At 65.5% G+C, this 20,264-nt stretch overlaps 1 protein-coding gene across 1 annotated transcript; it reads right to left on the bottom strand.

The window, feature by feature from the left end:
- Positions 1-61: 61 nt before the first annotated feature.
- Positions 62-19,081, bottom strand: PKMYT1 (protein kinase, membrane associated tyrosine/threonine 1). The gene is made up of 8 exons (XM_004604169.2): positions 18,972-19,081; positions 2,076-2,544; positions 1,299-1,792; positions 1,115-1,221; positions 871-1,043; positions 649-803; positions 280-360; positions 62-196 (listed from the first exon to the last, which is right to left on the bottom strand). Exons 2-8 carry the CDS (start codon positions 2,409-2,411, stop codon positions 85-87), a joined length of 1,458 nt encoding a protein of 485 aa, XP_004604226.1. The 5' UTR covers positions 2,412-2,544; positions 18,972-19,081; the 3' UTR covers positions 62-84.
- Between the last annotated feature and the right edge of the window lie 1,183 nt (positions 19,082-20,264).

Raw genomic sequence — 20,264 nt, 5'->3', positions numbered from 1 at the left:
CAGACACCTTTTATTAGCTGTGGGGGGGCGTCGGGAAGCATCGGGGCTGCTAGCGTTTCCAGAGGGTCGAGGTGAAGGCGGGGCTCAGGCGGGGCCTAGGGTCTCCTCAAAGAGGCTCAGGAGGTTCCGTGGCTCAAAGGAGGGGAAGGAACCCTGTGCGGGCTCTGGGTCAATGTCGCTTAGGTCCAGGGCGTCCCTGGGGAGAGGAGAGGTCACACTCAATACCTGGAGCCCCGGTGCCGCACCTTGCCACCCGCCCCTGCCCCCCTCAGCGCCAACCTGCTCCTGGAGGCAGAGCCATTGCGGGGGGTGGAGGTGGTGCCGGCAGCCCTGGCCAGGACCTCAGGCGAGAGCGAAGGCCTGTGGGTACAGGGGTGCGGCTCAGACTGGGGGAGCTCAGGCCACCTGCACAGGCCCGGGGCCCTGCGGTCCCCCCAGGCGTCCCCACGGGGGGGGGGGGAAGAGGGTGTCAGAGCAGTGCCCCTGGGCGTCACAGCCACCTGTGCCCAGCTGCCATGCAGTTTCCTGCCAGGCCAGGCCGCCAGTCAGCGGCTGTATCTTAACTACACTCCTCGGGCACGGGGCACTGGCAGGGGTACGGCAGGGGGCTCTGAGAGGCAGCAGTGTTCCCGCGCTCGGCCGACCCACCCTATGCTCCCATCGTCCCAGGTGCTGGACAGGCCGCCGTCCAGGAGGCTGCAGGGCGGGGAGCTGGGCGGCGTGGCAGGGGGGCCAGGGGGCCGGAGCCAGCGGGCAGGGTGGGCCAGCCCATGCCAGAGCCAACACAGCAGGGCGACCAGAGCCTACGGGGAAAGGGCGCGAGTGAGGCCGGGCTTGGGCAGGGCAGGGGCCGCCCCGCCCCCCGCTCACCTGCCACAGGGCCCGGCCTCGGCGCCAGGCCTCGGTGGCCGCACACCACAAGACACTCCAGGGCCGCGGCTGCCGCAGCGCCGGCAGGGCCAGCAGCGCCTCGGCAGTGGGCCGCAGCTTGGGGTTGGGCTCCAGCATCATGAGCAGGACGGAACGCAGCTCAGGAGACAGGCCTGGCCGGGGCACGGGCGTCAGCGGGGCGGCGGGGCCCGCGCCTGCACGCGGCCCCCCTGCCCGCACTCACCGGCAGTGAAGTCGGGGGGCAGGTGGCCCTGGCGCAGCTGCTGCCAGCCCTCACCGCCGCGCGGCAGCTCCACGTTGCAGGCCACCTCCAGGATGGTGAGCCCCAGGCTGGGGGGGCGGGGACAGACAGTCGGCTGGGGGACGTGGGCCCCAGCCAGCTCCCGGCCCGGCGGGCAGCCCCTCACCTGAACACGTCAGCAGCTGTCCCGTAGGCGCCCTGCAGCAGCTCGGGGGCCATGTAGCGGGGGTCGCCCTCCTGGGCCTCGCCCACGCCGGCCGCCCCCAGCTCCACCAGCAGCCCGAAGTCGCCCAGCTTGCAGCGGCCCCGGGGCCCCAGGAAGATGTTGGCGGGCTTGACGTCCAGGTGGACCAGGCCGCGGCTGTGCAGGTGGGCCAGGGCCAGCAGGGCGTCGCGCAGGTAGCCCCAGACCCGCGCCTCGGGCAGGCCGGCGCCCCAGGCCTCGCAGTGCTGCTGCAGGTTGCGGCCGCACAGCTCCGTCTGCAGGTAGAGCAGCCCGTCCTCCTCCCAGGCGCGCTCCAGCCGCACGCAGCGCGGGTGCTGCCCCACCTTCTCGTGGCCGCACACCTCGGCCAGCTTGCGCGCCCGGTCCTTGGGGCCCCGGAAGGGCGACACGGAGCGCTTCACTGCGTAGAGTCTCCCGTCGTCCTTGGAGCGCACCTGCGAGGGAGGTGGCAGTGGCAGGGCCCCGGTGGCACCACCACAAGGTCGGTCCGGCGGGGCCAGAAAGATGCCACCTGCACGGATGGGGCCTGAGCACGTTACAAGGACACGTGTTGCGAGAAGAGCCCTCCTCTGAGTCTGCGAGAGGACAAAGGGGCTGCAGGGACGCAGGCCCCGCTGAGTGGACGTCTCCTGGCCCTCTGGCCACACCCCGTCCCCCGCACGGCGGGAACAGCAGCCCTGAGGGATGGGGCCCCCACGCCACAGCCCCGCCCCTCACCTTGAAGACTGTCCCATAGGAGCCTTGGCCCAGGCGGCCCAGCCTCTGGAAGCTCTGCTGGAAGAAGGACTCTGGCCGGCGGGGGTCATAGCCGGGGCTCTGAAGCGTGTCCGGGATGTCACCTCGGAAGGACACCCTCCGGGGCTGCGGCTGGTGCCAGCCTGGGGTCCGGGTCGGGAAGAGCCGGCTGAAGGGGAGGCTGCCCTTGGCGGGGGGGCGGGGCGGGAGGCTCCGACTGAGCCCCCCAGGCCTCTTAAGGGAGAAGCCGGGTTCAGCATGGCGGAAGTAGGCTGGGACGGGGACAGGGAGTGGGGTCCCCTCTGTGGGCACAGGCATGGCCAGTGCGCCAGACCCGAGGGGAGGGGCGGGACAGCGTGGGCACTCAGGCGGCGCCGGGTCCGTGGGAGAGATCCGAGTCCACACCACACTCCCGGGCAGCTGTAGACATGGAGGCGAGCCCGCCACGCTCCTGCAGGGGAAAGGCAGGGGCACTCAGGGCCAGCTGCAGGCGCCCGCGGGAGGATGGAGACGGGGCAGACGTGGCCAGCTGACGGCTGACCCGAGCAGGAAAGGTCTGAATCCAGAAGGTTCCTCCGTGCGTTCTCGGTCAGGATGCTCAAGCTCGCTTGTGGCTTCCCACTGTCCCTCCAAGCTGCAGAGGCAAGCCCAGGCAAGACCGGAGCACCAAACTGGGAGTAGCCCCTGAGCACCATGGAGTACTGTCCCCCAAAATAATTGATAATATTAGAACACAGTGGAGAGGTTGCGGTGCCCCCGGCCCCCCTTCCATCAGACCCCTACTCAAAGGCTGAGGGTTCTTTGTCAGCCCAGCAGCTGGACCCAGTCCCAGATCCAGCTAGGAAGCAGCTTCACAGCGGGAAAGCAAGCGAGCAGGCCAGAGGCCAAGGTGGCACGGTCACTCCCTGTCACTCCCTGCTGTAGTGGCCGCCGGCATCTACAAGGGAGAGACAGGTCAGGCCAGCGGCACTGCGCTTAACGATTTATATTGTCCTGAAAGAAGGGAGAAGTCCACCCTCCAAATCACGCAGGTCTGTGGGGCTGGAGAAATAGCACAGTGGGTAGGGTGTTTGCCTTGCACACGGCTGACCTGGGTTTGATTCCCAGCATCCCATATGGTCCCCCAGCACCGCCAGGAGTAATTCCTGAGTGCAATGAGCCTGTGCATCGCCGGTGTGACCAGAAAAGTAAAAAAAAAAAAAAAAAAAAAAAAAAATCACGCAGGTCTGGGGGCCGGAAAGAGAGCAGAAGAGAGCAGTGGGGAGGGCATTTGCCTCGCACTCAGCTGACCCGGGTTTGATCCCCCATATGATCCCCCAAGCCCTCCAGAAGTGATCCCCAAGTACAGAGCCAGGAATAAGCCCCGAGCACCATCTAGTGTGGTCACAAACGAAACCAGGGGGCTGGAGCGATAGCAGGGCGGGTAAGACATTTGCCTTGCATGTGGCCAACCCGGGTTCGATTCCCAGCATCCCATATGGTCCCCTGAGCACCGCCAGAAGCAATTCCTGAGTGCAGAGCCAGGAGTAACCCCTGTGCCTCGCCGGGTGTGACCCGAAAAGAAAAAAATAAAACACACAAAAATGAAACCAAAACCCAAACAAAAAAAGCTGCTTTGCTCCTAGCACTAATTTTAGTGCTAGGGGTGTGATGATGTGGCTTATGTGGTCATGACATGCTGGAACATGTGAGGCCCTGGGTTTGATCCCAAGCCAGGGACTGGAAGACTGAATGGGTGTAGGATGGGTTCAGAGTGCCTCCCAGAGACACAGGACATCCAAAGTGCTAAAGCCCAAATAAGGAGAAAATCTGGAGAGGAGGAAGACAAACTCGTATCACTGGTAAACCCCAACACAAGGCTTTTTTGCAGATCCCACCATGGGACTAAGTGTTGCCTTCCACTCCAAGGGGAGGCCAGACAGCGGTGCGCATCCGAGGCCCATCAGCGGGGCCAGACGGCGAGGGGCGCACACAGCACAGCCCCCCCGCGACAGCGCGGCTCCCGCACAGACCTGCCGGCCGAGAACAGCCGTGCTTGAAGGGGAATATACGATCCCTAAGAACACTTCAGCCTGGGGCCGGAGCGATAGCACAGCGGGTAGGGCGTTTGCCTTGCATGCGGCCAACCTGGGTTCGATCCCCGGCATCCCATATGGTCCCCCAAACACTGCCAGGAGTAATTCCTGAGTGCAAAGCCAGGAGTAACCCCTGAGCATCACTGTGTGTGACCCAAAAAGAAAAAAAAAAAAAAAGAACACTTCAGCCTCCCGGGAAGGGCCCTCCGAGGGAAGCCTGCCAGTGTGGGCCCTGGCATGGCTGGGCAGCAGCAAATGGTCCAGGCACAGAGGAGTCGCGGAAGGCAGGGAAGCCAGAGTGAACAGCAAACTCCTCTCCTTTCCTCTCACGGCTCGTCCAAGGAGCGGAAGATGGGCCCGGGAGGGCTCCCAGGACGGGGGGAGGCCCCGTGCCGCCTGGCCGTGCCACCGCGAGTAATCTCAGTACTGCTGCCCAGGACCCAGAGACGAGACAGCAAAGGGGGATGCTCTCCCAGCTGGAGCAGACAGCGCCACACCAAGTCCAAACTACCCGTCACAGCCACCCACACCAGCAGGCTCCGAGTCCGGAATTCAGAAATTAACCGACATTCCCAGCCAATTAGTTTCAGACTTGTTTATGTTTCATTTTTTGGGGTCTTTTCTGGAGGTGCTTAGGGGCTATCCTGGCTCTTCCCCGCGGGTCACCCCTGGCAGTGCCCAGGGGACCATGAGGTGCTAGGACTGGGACCTGTGTGCAAGGCTTGAGCACTACCCTGAGAGCCGCCGCCTGGTGCCCAGTGAACGGACTAGGCCCCAGAGTGACCAGTGGGACGGCAGTGTCTTCTCCGACCACTCAAGACCCAGAAAGTGTCCCCCGTGGTTCCCCTAAGTGTGCAGTTGCCTGGAGTCCCCGACACAGCCAGTCAAGTGCGGTTACAGGACGATGTTGCAGGCCCACGGGTGGCAGTACCATTGTGTCTGGGTGCCGGGGACCAGCATCTCACAGGAAAGCCTGTGCTTGCCGCTGAGCTCCCACCCCCAGCCCCAGCAGACACATCTGTCCACTTAATTCCCAAGTCTGACATTGTTTTTCTGAGCCACACCCTGTGGTGCTCAGGGATCACTCTCAGAGGGACTTGGGGGACCATATGGGGTCTTGGGGGATGGAACCCAGGTCGGCTGTATGCAAAGCAAGAGCCTTCACCTGAAATACACTACCTCTCGGCCCGAACAGACCTCCAGCTGTCTGAGTTCCCAACTCCAGCCCCACAGGCATTTGGAGGGGGGACATGGGTAGTCACTGATGCCACAGTACAGGGGCGACAGCCTCAGGGCTGGGGGGAGGGGCGCTATTATAATATAACTGAAACAAACCCAAGAAAATGAAAGGGAGAAGATACAGATTCTTAGGGGCAGTTACAAAGTATCAAGAGCCCCCAAAGGCAGAGTCCAGAGGAAGCGGGAAGGGGGTGCGAGGCACGCTCCGCGGTGGGGCCCGGGGCACCAGTCGTGGCCGCTCAGGGTCAACAACGGGGACCTTGGAAGGGATTCTTAGGGGCAGTTACAAAGTATCAAGAGCCCCCAAAGGCAGAGTCCCGAGGAAGCGGAGGGTGGTGCGAGGCACGCTCCGCGCGGTGGGGCCCGGGGCTCGAGTCGCGGCCGCTCAGGGTCAACAACAGGGACCTTGGAAGGGATTTTCAGGTCCCCAAACCCTGGCTTCAAAACGGGCCTGCCTGGCAGAGACGCTCCTGCAGGGGCGGGGCGGGGCGCGGCGCAGTCCCGGGGTCTCACCCTTTCTCGGCCGGACACGTGTGCTGAACACGGTCTACGCGCTAGACTGTGAGCTTCTGCCGGGCAGGGCCACGGCTCGGCCACCTCCGCGGGCGCGGGGAACCCTGCGAACCGAGTGAGTCATGGGGCGGGACCGGCGGTGGGAGGGGAGGGGGCTACTTGCGGGGGAAAGGGGACCCCAAAGGGACAGGCCGGGCAAGGCCGGGACCGCCTGGGGAGCGGGGTCGCCGGCGCTGCGGGAAGGGGCTGCAGCGGGCCTGGCTCGAGCAGTCCCTGGGGACGCGGAGCAGACGCGGGGAGACGGGTGGGGGGCGGCTGACCTGCTGGGGCCGCCGGGGGGCAGCGTTGAGAGCGGCCCCGCCCGAGAACCCTGGCGCCCGGGGCTGGGCTCACCTGGGCCGGGAGGGCGGGGCGCAGCTCCGCGAAGTTCCCGATTCCGGGTAGGTGGAGGCCGTGGGAGCCCTCGGAAGATCCAGACGAGTCGAGGTCCGCCGTCAACGGCTTCGGACGCCTGGGCAGAAGGACTCTCCCGAAGGGGAACCGCCCGTGGACGCGCGCGGAGCTAACTCGCGCCAAAAATTCCAAACCGGCCTCGAAGCCCCGCCCAGAAACGCCTGTTACCCCGCCCCCTCCACGGACCGGCCTATCAGAGGCGCCCTCCAGCGGGGCCCCGCTCCACGTCGCTGCGTGCGCGCCGCAGGCCCCGCCCCGCGGGCAACGCGCAGGCGCAGGCGGGGGTCGCGGCGGCGGCGGCGGGACCGGCCCGGAGGGCTGTGTTCGGGTCCGCAGAGGCCCTGCCGGCGGAGCCCGGGACCCCCACCGACCTCCAGTCCCCGACTCTCGCCGTTCGTTTTCGCGCTTCTGCAGGAGAGAACACAGTAGCTTTTCCCGGAAGTGTCCCAGGAGACGGTCCCTTGGGACCCAACAGGAAGTCCTTGAGGAGCCCGGGGTCCCGGCGGGGTGGCGCGCCCTGGGCTCGCTGGCTTCCGCTCAGTCCGCAGTGCTTTGCATCGGGGATGCTGGACGGACAGCCCCCCGACCCCCGGAACGAGTGACTGCGAGAGCCAGAAAATGAGGCCGCTTCTCGGAGACACCCCCCCCCCCGGACTGCTGGTGGGGGGGGCCCTGGCCCTGAGCGGAGACCCCGGCTGCCTATGAGGCTACCCTTCCCAATCTTGGGGCCACATCCAGGGGTTATGGGGACAGTATAGTTTTTGGGGGTGCAACAGGGTCCAGCTGCATGCGAGGCAAGCGCCTGTACGATCTCTCTGGTCCCTTCCCAGGCTTGCTGTTTGTGACTTAAATTCACCTTAAACCCCCCTTCGCCCTTCCTAGCAAAATGACCTTGGAGATGTGCTCATCTTTCTGAGCTGCTTTAGTTCTCCTGTAACAGCTGATGATCCCCTTAGAGGACTTAGCAGGGCACACAGGCGCGGCGGTTAACGCCACCCCCAACCCACAGACTGCTGGGGTTGCTGCTTCCTCCTGTTCGAGAGGGTAAAGGGAAATGGGGCCTCAGTCCAAGGCCACCTGCGCTCTCCCAGCGCCTCCGTCTGCACCTCCAGTGACTGCTCTGGGCTTAGACCCAAAACCCAGAGTCTGGGGATAGCAGCTCCCCCACTCATGCTCCCTTCCTTTGCTTAGCATCTCTGGCAGCCATTGCTCCTTGCCTGGGACCCCAGCCTGTCCCCAGGAGGCGGGGAAGCAGGCCAGCTCCTCGAGTTGCCTTTCCTTTCGCCAGCTTGTCTCGAGGCTGTGGATCCAGGCCCCCTTCCAACTGCCCTTTTTTTTCTAATTTTAATTTTTGATGGCTGAGATCAAACTCAGGGCCTCAAACAAGCAAGATGCCAACTGCCCATTCTTGAAAGTCTGAGTGAAATAACTTAGAAGACATTTTTAAATTCAAAATACAGACTTGCAGGGGCGAGCGCGAGGACAGTGACTGAGGCACTTGCTTTGTACCGGCTGAACCAGGTGCCGTCCCTGGAAGCCCTTATTGCCCCCTGAGCCCATTGGAGTGATCCCTGAGCGTTGTTGGGTTTGTCTGGCTCCTGAGACCCCAGTCCTCACCCCTTAAGACACAGGCACGTGGCCAGCAAAGGAGACATGCCCCGGGCAGCTGTGCCGGAGTGTGCCGCAGCGTCTGGTGTCCAGAGAGCCTGGCGGAGCTCAGGTGGGACGCGGGCACATGGGCTCCAGTTTGGGCACGGGCGCTGTTCGTCGTTGCGGGTCCCAGCAGGGCATGAAAGCAGGAACTGCCCCGCGGGCCTAGTGGGCAGCAGGTGGGCCCAGCGGCACAGGGAGGACGGGGCACCCCCCTCAGCAGCAGCGCCGCTCCCCGCCTTCATGAAGCACTTCGTGAAGCGCAGTTTTCCGAGCCATAGTAGCATGGAAGCCTAGAGGGGGGGCAAGGACTCCCCAGTCACACCCCGGCGCCCCGACCTGGGGTCTCAGAATTCAAGTCCGAAGCGCTAGGCCAGACTTCTGCCGGGAGGAAGCTCCCCTCGGGTGCTGGATTCCCGAGGTTTGGGGTTCGCCCCCCATACAGTCAGGGCAGGCTGGAGCGGGTGCGCCCCCGTGCGTCTGGCCCCTGCAACAGCAGCTGCCCCTGGGTGGCTGCTCCTTACCCGGGGCCTGGCCGGCACGTGCTGGGCACAGGAATGTGGGACTGGGAGCCAGACTGCACGGACGGCGCACGGACGGCGTCTCAGGGCCACGCTGCTCTTAGGGACCCCAGCCGGGTGGGGCCTGCACCCCAGTTTGGAGAGCGCCTCGGGCTACGCAGTCCCTGTCCCCAAAGGCCAGCCCACAATCCCTCCCCCCACTGGCCCCGGGGAATTCTTTTTGAGGGTCGGGGACCAAGAGTGGGGCCGGCTGCAGAAACATCCGAGGGACGGCACGACCCCCGCCCCGGCCCCCTGTGCAGCCTGAGCACCTCCAAACCTACAGAGAGATCAGGAATCCAAGGAATGTTACTTCAGCTTCAAAGCCTGTCCGGGGCCATGGCCAGGGCTCAGCGGGAAGGCGCTGGCCTTGATCCCCCACACGGCCCCCGTGCAGCCCTGAGCCCCAAGGAGGAAGCCCTGAGCATCAGCATCGCCGGGTCAGACCCCAAAGCCAAATAATCAGAGAATGCAAGTCTTCCCGGGATCCGGGATCTACACCCGCCAAGGCACTGCCTTAGCCTGTCAACCCACGCTCTGATTGACCAATGGGGTGCCCCCCCATCTTCTGGGGAGGGGGCAAAGGAAGTGGAACAAGGATCATGCGTGGCAGTAACAGAATGCACAGAGAGCTGCCAGTGTGGGGATGTGCTTCGTGGGGCCGGGGGGCTCTGGGGGCACCCCCGTGGCTTGTCCCCAGCCAGAGTTCCCACCTGTACAGGCACCAGTACAATGACAGAGGTCAAGTGCCTGGGGTAGCTGGGAAGGTGCCAGCGACAGCGTGGGGCCGTGGGCAGAGGGGACAGCTGGGGCTCGGAGGTGTCTGCCTTGGGGCTTGGGGCGGGCGCCCCCAGCTGTCCTCGCATTCCTGCCTGGCAGGGGCCAGCACTTCCTGGGCTGCGACTTGGCGTCTCACACCCCCGCTGGCGCCGGCTTCCTCGAGGGCCCAGGCGGCCAGCCAGTGGGGCTGGGGCCCGAGTTACTTCCGCTTGTGCAGCTGACTGGCTTTTCCCATGCCCACACCCAGAGGGTCGGGCAGGGCGTACCCCCTGGTGCTGTCCTGGCATGTGCCTGGCCCACCTGTTTCCTAGGCCCTCCCCAGCTGTGCGGGTGGCTGCCGCTCCCCCAGGGCGACGCAGACAGGCAGCCCCCTCACTGTCTAGAACCTTCCCGGCCCCCCCACCTGTGAGCCCAGGAGCTCTGCCTGAGAGTCCCTGCCCAGTGGGTCTGTTTCTGTTGCTGGTGTTTGGGCTCAGGGATCTGGGGATGGGACCCGAGCCAGCTGCTGCCACCGTGCTGAGCCCACTTTCTCCCACGGGGGGAGGGGCGGCGGTGCGGGGGTTGCTGTTTGTTTTTGTTTGGGGGCCACATCTGGCAGTGCTCAGGGGTTACTCCTGGCTGCTCACTCAGGGATCACTGCAGGTGAGGCTTGGGGGTCCATGTGGGGTGCCAGGAATGGGACCCAGGTCAGCTGCATGCAAGGCCCCGTCCCGCTGGACTCTCGCTGCGAGTCCCCCTGAGCTTTAGAGGAGTGAGGACAGGCTCCGAGGGTTGGACCCAGGCAGAACCTAGCGGAGGGCGAGGGGCAGGCCCACACCTATGGCAGCTCCAGCATGGGGGTGGCATGCGGGGTGCAGAGTGGGAGAGCAGAAGGGGGCACTCGGCTGTTGGAGAGGTGGGAGCACCTGAGAAGCCCCCACCCACCTGCTGGTGGCGGAGCAGGGGCCTGGTGAGCTGGCAGGGGCTTGGGTCTGCACTCCTGGCCAGCCCGTAGGGTCCAGGCTAGCTGGGGGACGGACACAGTGCCCGGCCACCCCAACTCTCGTCTCAGGCCCAGCTGTCCCGAGCTACAGTCAGTGCTCTGTACCCAGCAGGAAGGGCTGCCTGCTGGGGGCTTGAACGGGGTGACTGTCCCCATGTCACCTCCCTCCAGGACGAGAGGCTGAGCGGGGTAGCACCTCTCCCCGGCGCTCCCAAGGGCTACCCGGATGCCCGCCTCCAGCCTCTGGCCCAGGGCCCGTCTCCCCAGCTGTGTTTGGGCTGGATTTGGGGTGCCAGATGCCCCCCCGCCAGCTGCTGACGGACACCTGAGCCCCCATCAGGGGCCAGCTGGGGGGCCTGTCAGCACGGGTGATGGATGAGGAGGGCACCTGGGCAAAGTGTATAAACCCCGGCAGCCGAGCCCTCGCGGCGGGCACCATGGAGAGCTGGACTGTCCGCACCGCCCTGCTTCTGCTCTGCCTGGCCCAGGCCAGCCTGCAAGGCGGTGAGGGCCGCGGGCGGGCACCAGGCCCTCTCCTGGGGGGTCTCCCTGGCTGGAGGCAGGACCCCAGTCTCCTGGCCTGGAGAACACAGGCAGGCTGCTGCTCTGTCCCGGCCCAGGACAGGGGCCCCTATCAGTGGTCCCAGTGGGGGCTCCCAGCCCCCAGCTGGGAGGTCTCTGCTGAGAGGGGCAAAGGCTGGGGCATCCGGACTGCAGAAGTGAAAACTTGGGGAGCCCCACCATGCTGGGGGGGTCTGCTGTCCCTGCGCAGGCCATTCTCCTGGCTGTCTTCGCTCGGGACCAGAGGGGAAACTGGCACTCGGGAGGGACACGGTCCGGAGTGGAGCCTCTGCCCTCCCAGAGCCTCCCTGTCCCGGCCTCCCCCACGGCCCCAGCTGACTGAGGGGACAGTCTTATGGTGTCCTCTGCCCCCGACCAGGCCCCCTCCCCGCAGGCTACAGCCCACCCCCACGCACTCCTGTCTCTCTCTGCAGGCCCCCCGGCCCGGAATGGCTACGGAGCAGGTAGGAATGGGCAGGTGAGTGGGCCGGGGGCCAGGATCTGGGGGGCCCCAGTGGCCCTGACTTGACCCGCTCTCCTCAGGCACTGGAGGAGGGATGAAGCCCGGGAAGCCAGGTGAGTGCCCTCTGCGGTCAGCCACGGGAGGGGAGCAGGGGGCAGGGATGGGGCACTCAGGAGGGACCCCAGATGGCCCAGCCTGGCCAAGGCGCCCCGGAAGAGCCAGCTGCTGCCCTCAGCCGTGTCTCCTGCTGCAGGCGTTGGCGGGGGCGGGCTCAGGAGCGGGGTACCCCATGCCTGCCGCTCCACCCGGCACCTTCTCTGAACCCTGACCCTCCTGGGCTTCTGTCCAGGACACGGGACAGGACCTGGAACTGGCCTGCCAGCGGGGGCCTTGCCAGGTGAGGAGCGGGCGCGGAGGGGCGTGGGGGGCGGAGGCCGTGGGTGAGCCCTGTCCAGTGTCCCCATGTTTGCTCACAGCCCACGTCTGCACGGTGGCAGGAATGGCCTTGCATGGGCCGGCAAGGGAGAGGGCGGGCTGGGCTGGGGGACTGCCCTGTCACCCCGTCCTGCCCCATGGCCTCCCTCCCCACCCCTCCACCGGGCTGGGGCTTCCAAGGCAGGCAGGAGGCGGGGCCCTGTTTCCCAGGCACCTGCCCCTAGCCCAGGTGGACCCCAGCGCCCCCCGAGAGTGGTGGGTGGGGGCCAGGCTGGGGTTCCAGGATGTCTGGGAGGGCCCCCAAACACCCTGGCCTAGGAGGGGTGCACCCTGCTCTCCCCTTCAGGAGACCTCTGGCTTCTGGCAGACAGAGGGAGGTGGCGTGGGGGAGTCAGGGCCCCAAGTGGCTTTGCAGGGAGGATGGGGGCAGCTGGGCAGAGCCTCACCTGCACCCCTCCCCAGGCCCAGCAGGTGCCGGAAAACCCCCGAAGCCAGGTGAGCCCCCTTCTCCCTGTCAGTCTCTGGTCAGAGCCTCCCCAGTAATTCCGCTGCCTCCCCGGGACTCCGGAAAGGCAAGAGCCAGACACTCACACTCGGGTCTGGCTGGGAACTTGCCGGAGGACCGTGGGGGGCAACACGGCGACTGGGCACAGGGGACCCACGCTCCACCTCAGCTCCTGTGCCCCTGCACCCCGAGGGATGCTCAGTGGGCGGGGACACAGGCTGCACATGAGGGAGACCGGGGTACGGTCCCCAGCACCACCGATGTGGCCCAGAATGGAAAGAAAGAAAAGCCGTGGGCACTGGGGCTGGACACCCAGAGAGAAGCAGAATGGGGGGCACAGGCTCTGGTGGGCTTGGGGCACCAAGTCGGGTGGGTGGGTCTGTGTAACAGCAGGTCCAGTGGGGGGGTGACAGAGATGAGCCTCAAAGAGGCTTGTCCCCACCCCCCAGCCCTGCGCCTCAGAATGGCTGTTTATCGAGGCGGGGGGCCTGCTGGGGTTTGGGGACCCTCACCTGCTCCCTCTCCTTCCACCAGGGTTTGGAGGGGGCGTGGGGCCCCAGAAGCCAGGTGAGACTCCATCCTCCTGAGCTCCCCTGAACCCTGCGTCCCTCCCCCACTTACAGTCCCTCCTTTTGTCCCCCAGGACTGGGGAATGGGAACGGGCCGGGAACCCAGCCAGGTAAGACGGAGTGGGGGGGGGGAGTCCCCCAGGGCTCTTGACTCAAGCCCACAGCCTGGCACTCGCCCCACCTCTGCCAGGTCTGTCCGGAGCTCAGGATGGCTACGGAGGAGCAGGTGCGAGGGGCTGCGGGGAGAGGGCTGGGCCCAGGCTCCCCGGCTCTCGGGGCGGCCAGCGTGTGACCACAGGACCCTCCCCTCTCCCCATCTCCTCTGCAGGTGTGGGGGGGGCCATGAAGCCTCAGAAACCAGGTAAATCCTTTCCGTGCACTACGACCTCACCAGCGTCACGATGCTGGGTACCCCTGGGCCTGGGTTCCATTCCTGCCACCCGGGAGCTGCCTGGGCGACTGCAGGGGCAACCCAGCTTCCATGGCGATGCCCACATAGTGAGGGTTCTGCGAGCCGGGCTGGCACAGAGAACCCGGGAGGAGCCCACCCCAGGCGTCCTGGAGCTGCCGCAGGGCCCAGCCCAGGCCCCCCCCACCCCCCGGCTGCAGGGCTGAGTCCTCGCCTGAGCGCGGGGCCCATGGGACGGGCTAGACCTGTGGCGGGAGTGGGCTTGATCCGCCACCGCTGACCCCCAGAGCCGGGTGCTCCCCTGCCCGGTGCCCCCATCTGTTGCCACCCGCCCCATCCCCCCGTTGCCAGGCACAAGCTCTCGCCAGAAGGGCCCAAGGCAGTCTGGTCTCTGCTGCCCTCTGAGAATGTTTGTGGGGTGGGGGTGCCCCTCAGACTCACCACACCCACCTGTCTCCCCAGTTTACAGGAGTGGGCTGGGCACTGGCGCCTTTCCTGGGAAAGGAGCCCCACAAACAGGTGAGAGGGGGTGGGGAGGGCCAGGGTCCCCTTCTCTGCCTCTGTCCCTTCCTCTGCGGGCACGAGGTCTCAGCGGCCACGCGAGGGAACCCGCTCCTCCCGCCGGCCTCAGCCTGTCCTGCTGGACGACCCCCACTTCTGACCTTGCACCCACACCTCCTGCCCAGGGGTCAGCCTCGGTAATGGACAGGGCGTCCGGCCAGGTGAGGGAGCACCTGGGGGCTAGGAAGTGAGCCGGGGAAGCACCCTGGGCCCTGGGCTGAGGCTGGGGCTCCCTGCCCCACTGTCCCCACAGGTCCCTGCCATGGGCGGGTCCCCTTGCTGTTCTTCCTCTGGTCTCCTGCTCAGAAAGGGGGCGGCTGGGCCCCCAAACCCCAGATCCCACCCCCAGTGCAGAATGGCAAGCTGCCAGGTGAGTACGGGGAGCCGAGTCCCGGGGGGCTGAGCCCTTGCTGCCCCCTCTCCTGCCCGCGCAGGGCACTGACACGGGAGGCTGGTGGGTCTCACCCCGCGCCCCTCCACAGCGGGCATCAAGGGGAGGGGGCTTCACCGGACCCCCGCACTCCTCCCAGGTCTCCAGCCTCCCAACGGCTCTGGGCCGGGGGCAGAGCAGCCCGAGAGGCGCCCCGAGGGTGCCCTGTGGCCCCCCACCAGCCCAGAGCTTGCTCCCCGCCCTTTCCTCCCCCAAGGCGTTGGTGGGGGCCTGAAGCCCCAGAAAGTTGGTGAGTGACCCCGACGGGCCCCAGCATGGGCTTGAACCCCCCATTTCCCCCTCCCCTGTTCTCCCAAGTCGGAATGTTCTTGCTCAGGGACCTGGGGGAGCTGCCGGGGGTCGTGGCACCTGCTCCGCCCCAGCCCCCCGTAGGGCCGCTCTACCAGCTGCCAGCCTTTGGGTTCCGGCCTTCCCTGAGACCCGCCACAGCTAGGTACTTGGGGGCTGGGGGTCCTCGGCTCAGAGGCAACCCCGCTTCTGACCTCCTCCCCTCCCCAGGGGTCCGGGGGGCCAAAGGGTGATGTGTGGGAGGGAGTTGGGGACCAAACACAGGGGCTGGACACCCGGGGGAACCGAGTGACCCCATCTCACGGAGGCCTGGGGAGAAAGCGTCCTTGCACCCCAGACTCACAGCATCAGCCCCAGGAAATGTACAGATAATGGAGCCAGCCCGTGTGGCCCTGCAACTGGGCGCGGGTCTGGGGGCTGTGGGGGCCTGTGGGAGCCGGGGAGGGTCTGCAGGAAGGCCCCACCCAGTCTTCCTCCTTCCACAGCTCAGGCCACTGCCTTGGGGCGAGGCTCTTGGCCCTCTTCCCAGTCCTGGGGGGCTGCCTCCAAGCCTGGCGGGGTCAGCAGCAACCCTGGTAAGGGGGCGTGGAGGAGTATGGGAGGTCAGGAGCACTGCAACCCCCAGAGGTGGAAGGGGGCACCGACGGTGGGGGACAGAGAGGAAGAGGAGGGTCCAGGGGCCTGGGACTGGACCGGGGGCTGCAGTGACCCGGGATTCTGCGCTCCCTGCTCCCCCAAGAGCTGGGCCCTGCATTCCCCGGTGGGTGGTTCTAGGGACTGGGGAGCAGCAAGGCGGGGGTGTCCTGGGGATGAGGGCCAGAGGGGAGGGGAGGGGAGGAGGTCTCAGAGGTCAGCAAAACCCTCTGGCCCTCATTCCACTGTCCCCGAGAGGCAGCGGCGGACAGTGGCCCGCCTTTGGGAGCGCTGGGCCGAGGGGGCCCGTCCCCTGCACCCTGAGTGACCGCCTGGCTCTGCTCTGCCTCCTCGCAGGCCGCTGTCCCCTGGGGAGATGCTGAGCCCCTTGGCCCGGACCTGGAGCCAACCTGGACCTGCTCTCAGGGGCACTTGGTTCTGATCCAGGAGGAAAGCCCAGTGGTTCCAGGGAGCCCATGCGAAGCCAGCACTCAGCCCCAACAGCAACCTCCCGGCCCGACCCGGACTCGCGTTTATAATTCCCCTAATACACGAATAAAGCGAGGGTCGCCTTTTCCTTTCCACGCTCGACGGCTGGCACTGTGCTGGTTCATCTCATCTCTTGGGTTTAGATTCAGGTTCCGTCCTTTCCCCTGGCCTCAGGGAGCTGGTGGGCGGCAGGGCCCCCTGCTCTCCCTACCCTGCACGGGGACCCTTCTGTGCTCCCACAACTGCCCAGCAACCTGCTGGCTCTCCCCAGGGGTGTACACGCGGCCAGCCAGGGGCTCTGGAAATGAATCCCTCAGGCTTCTGTCTCAGACCCCCAAGAGCTTTACATCCTCCTGCAGAAAATTAGTCAGGTACGAGTATCAGAGAGACGGGCTTGCTTTATTTTCTCATCTCATCTCAGGATGATGACAAATATGTTCATCCAGGCATGTGGAAGCAGGGAGGACACTTGCCTTGCATACGGCCAATCCAGGTCCAACCCCCTACACCCCCAACCGTCTCCCGAGCACCACCAGGAGTGATCCCTGAGTGCAGAGTCAGTAACCCCTGAGCACTGCTGGGTGTGCCCCCCCCAAAAAAAAATTGTGAAAGCAGTTTCTATCCTAAATGAGATCCGGAGCGAGGCTGCAGTGCTGGCCCGGGTGGCCTGCGGAGGCTTTTGCTTCCCTGTCCCCTTGTCTTTATTGTTCTTTACTGCAATGGCAGGTATTGCACACACACTTGACTGTGGGGCTCCGACGGTCGCAAGCTGCAATGTGGGCAGCGCTGGGGACAGAACTCAGCCTCGTGCTGAAAGGCCGCTTCGGCCGCACAGCCTGAGGATCCCAACTGCTCCCTGCTCCCTCTGGGGAGCCTCTCCTCAGCACAGCCTGGCTTCAGCTGTGCAGGCGAGCGCTGAAGACCCACCAAAATGAGCGTGCACAAAACTTGGGGCTGGGGGACAAGCAGGATATTCAGTAAATATAACTGGAATTCTAGTCTGATTCTCTCAGCCTCTGTAACTTCATTCACTCTATTTGAGAATCATTTTAGACATGAGCTTTTCTTCCGTCAATTTTATGGTCTTCCCAGACATGGAAACACTGTAAATCCTCCGTTGAGAGGTTCTGGATTAGGTTCTTGGACATTTCACCTTTAAGTGAAACAATGTGTCACCAAGCCACTGGACCAGAGGCTAACTGACAGAAAGAGGAATCAAGTTTCTCAGATACATTTCTGGACACAGAACTCCAGAAAGCCCCAACAGAGACACATTTCACATGAAGTGATTCTTTGTTTTCATTCATCCATTCTCAACCCTTATTCTAGCTGGGGCTTGAGCGTGGTGGGAAGCATGCTGGCAGCCTTCACGTAGAACACTCATCAAACAAGGACTGCGGAGACACCCCAGGCACCCTGATGGATTGGGGAGGTGCGTGCTCCACACAATGGCCAGCAGGAGCTGATCGCCGCACCCCCACCCTGTCCCCAGAGATGTAAACTGAAGCACATCTACAGGAATATAAAGTAACATCTGGGCACACACGAGGTGGTCTCCTTTCTACACCCCATCCCTAGAAATGTTCTAATACTGTTTAACAAGGTCTCTATATTCCAATTTTGTTTCTCTTTTGGGCCACCCCGAGCTATGCTTGTTTACTCCTAACGCTTGTATTCAGGGGTCACTCTGCCAGTGTCAGGGAACCTTGTATGGTTCTGGGGATCAAACCCAGGTAGACCATATCAAGGCAAGTATGTTGCCTGCTGCATTATCTCTTTAGCCCACCAACTTTTTCTTTAGATCTGGTGGTGCCGGAGGCCACTCTTGGCTTGGTGCTTGAGGATTGTGTGGTACCAGGGATCAAACCAGGACTCCTGCATGCAAAGCATTAGTTCCTGACAGTTGAACTGTTTCACTGGCGTCTCTAAAGTCCAATTTAAAATATATGCACTATTTTCTCCTTTTACCTAGCCACCAGATTCTCACACGCCCGTCATTTACAACATTCTTAGCAACAGCAACACAGTTCTACTTGGCAGTGAGAAGCGGCGCTAGAGGTTACTGCGGCTTCGACTCTCAGGCCAGGAGGGGGCGCCCACTGCGCTTGTGCAGCGCCTGGGCTCAGGGATCGGGGTGTGGCCTTTGGTAACGCCCAACTTCATGATTGGCGGAAATAATTGACCAAAAGCGCGTGGACTTCTGATTGGCTGCAGTGGTGAGAGACGCGGGCATCCAGCGCACGGGCCCCTGATTGGCTGGGATACGCCGGTGGGCGGCTCTGATTGGCTGGATTGTCCGCAGCGGGCGCGTGGCCACCGGGAAAGACGAGGCCGCGACGCGCGCGGCGCTCCGGGCCCAGGTGCGGCCGCAGCTGCCACGCTGGCGGCGTGGCTTCCCCACTCCCGCTCGCACCCGCGGCTGGCCCGCGCCCGCGCCCACTCGCGGCTGGGCCGGGCCCGGGCGTCGCTGTCGCTGACCCCCCCGCCCGTGCCGTCCCTGCCGCACCCGCCTCTGCCCGGCCTGCCGCCCGGCCTCAGCCCCGCACCGCCGCCTCCCCTGGTGCTCGCCCTGGCCGAGCTGCCGCCGCTGCCCGCGCTCCCGCTGCGGCCCGAGCCGCTGGCGCCCTGGGGTCCCGGGCCGCACCTGGTGCTGCCCGAGCTGCCGCCCGAGGCCTGCGCGCCCGCGCCGCCCGCCGCCGCGCTCGCCCTGCAGGACCTGCCGCGCCTGCCCGCGCCCGCGCCGCCGCCCGCGCACCTGCCGCTGCCGCCGCTGCCCGAGGCCGCCGTGGCCGCCACGCCCGGGCCCGTGGGCGCGCGCGGCCGTCCGCAGCTCCTCGCCGAGCCGCCGCCGCAGCCGCTGCCGCCGCTGCCCGCGCGGCCCTCGCGCTTCTGCCTGCTGCTGCCGCCCGCACCCCCCGAGCCCTGGCCGCTGCCCGCCTTCCCCCCGCCCCCGCCGCCCCCGCCGCCGCCTTACTTCATGCCGCCGCCCTGCTGACCGCCCGGCCCTCCGCGAGGCCGCCCTCACCGGGGACCTCGGGGACGCCGGGGGGCCGCAGGCGGGTGAGTAGGGGTCCCTTGCTGCGAAGGAGGGTCAGCGGGCCGCGCGCGCTCAGCCAGCCTCCTGCCCGCGGGCCGAGAGATCCACCGCGCAGATAAGGCCGCGGGCGGCGCGGATGTACGGGGGGGAGGGTGTAAGTATAACCCGCCACGAGAGGAAAGCAACGGAAAACTGAAAATGCTGTCATGACACTGCTCCACGTACCTCAGTTTCCCTCCCAAAGGAAAGGCGGGGAGGTCCTGGCCGCTGGGCTGCGGGTGGGGAGCGGCCTCCGGGCCTTGGGAGGGAGCTTCGAAGACCTGCCCGGGGCAGGCGCGAGGCCACCCCCGATACCTGCCGCTGCCGGGTCATAGGCGAGGGCTCTGAAGTCAGCCCGGGGGCAGGGGGGCACTGAGTCACGGTCAGGAGCCTCCCGCTCCCGCCCCGCCGCCCCACAGCAGTTTCTCCCCAGCAGTCTGAATAAAGTTCCCTTTGTTCCGCAGGTAACCCCAGCCTCTCTCACTGGGCACTCGCTCAGGAGCCGGCCTGACCTTGGGGGACCTCGGAGCCGCGGAGCCACCAGCGAGCCAGCGGCTCCGCGCCTTCCTGCCGGCACAAGCGTCCTCCGCGCGCAGGGGACGCGGCCCCGGGGGCCCTGTCCGCCTCTGCTCGGGGTGGCGGCTGCAGCTGCCCCGAGCCCTTCTCCCCTGGGTGCCCGGGGGTCCACCACACCCCCCGGCCGGTGGGGGGCGGGGCCCAGCAGCTTTCCCGCCCCCGGGCTGGAGTGGGCACGGCAAACGGAAGGGGCCTCGGGGGAGAAGCAGCCCCACCCTCGAGGGCCACTTCGGACCCTGATAATAAAGTTAATGGCTACCCAGACAATGGTCAGTTCCTGGCCCCTGCGGAGGAGGGTGGGGCGTGTGCTCGGTCTTTCCCCCCACCCCCCAGTTCACCTCTGGGGTTCCTCTGAGAGCCAAGAAATGGCAGGAGCTGCCTCCAGAGTCTCCCCGCCAGTCCCCGCGGTTCCAGCCTCAGTTTCTTCGCGGCCCCTCCCCCTCTTCACTTTGGTTGCAGGTGGGGTTAAAGTTCCATAGATATGGAAACTACATCCCGGGGTCCCCGCCTCTCCATATCAATGGCCGGCCACACCGCCAGTTCGCCAGTTCCAAGTAGACCCCCAGGTTAACCCTTCAAGCCCCGGCTTCTGCTGAATTCGTCACCTGCAGTGACAACAGCAGCTGGGGCCCAGGCCTGCCTAGGGGCAGATGTGGCCCTGCCCTGGTGCCTGGGCACAGCCCAGGCACTTCCTCACGCCATCTCCCGGGGCCTTGGGAGAGGTCTAGTCAGATGAGTGTGTGGCCGGAGGTGCTTGGGACCCCAGGAGGCAGGCCCAAGGGGGCTGGGGGTCTGCACAGATGCCAGACAGAGTAATTGGGAGGTAGAAAACCAGATTCTCTTGTTCCGGGGGGGTCACCGGGTTTGCCCCAGGGTGCAGCCCCCAAAGACCCATGGGGGGGG

Source organism: Sorex araneus, chromosome 4, assembly GCF_027595985.1.
Source record: "Sorex araneus isolate mSorAra2 chromosome 4, mSorAra2.pri, whole genome shotgun sequence".
In the NCBI taxonomy this organism is placed as follows: domain Eukaryota; kingdom Metazoa; phylum Chordata; class Mammalia; order Eulipotyphla; family Soricidae; genus Sorex; species Sorex araneus.
This window is presented reverse-complemented; position numbering and strand designations above follow the sequence as displayed.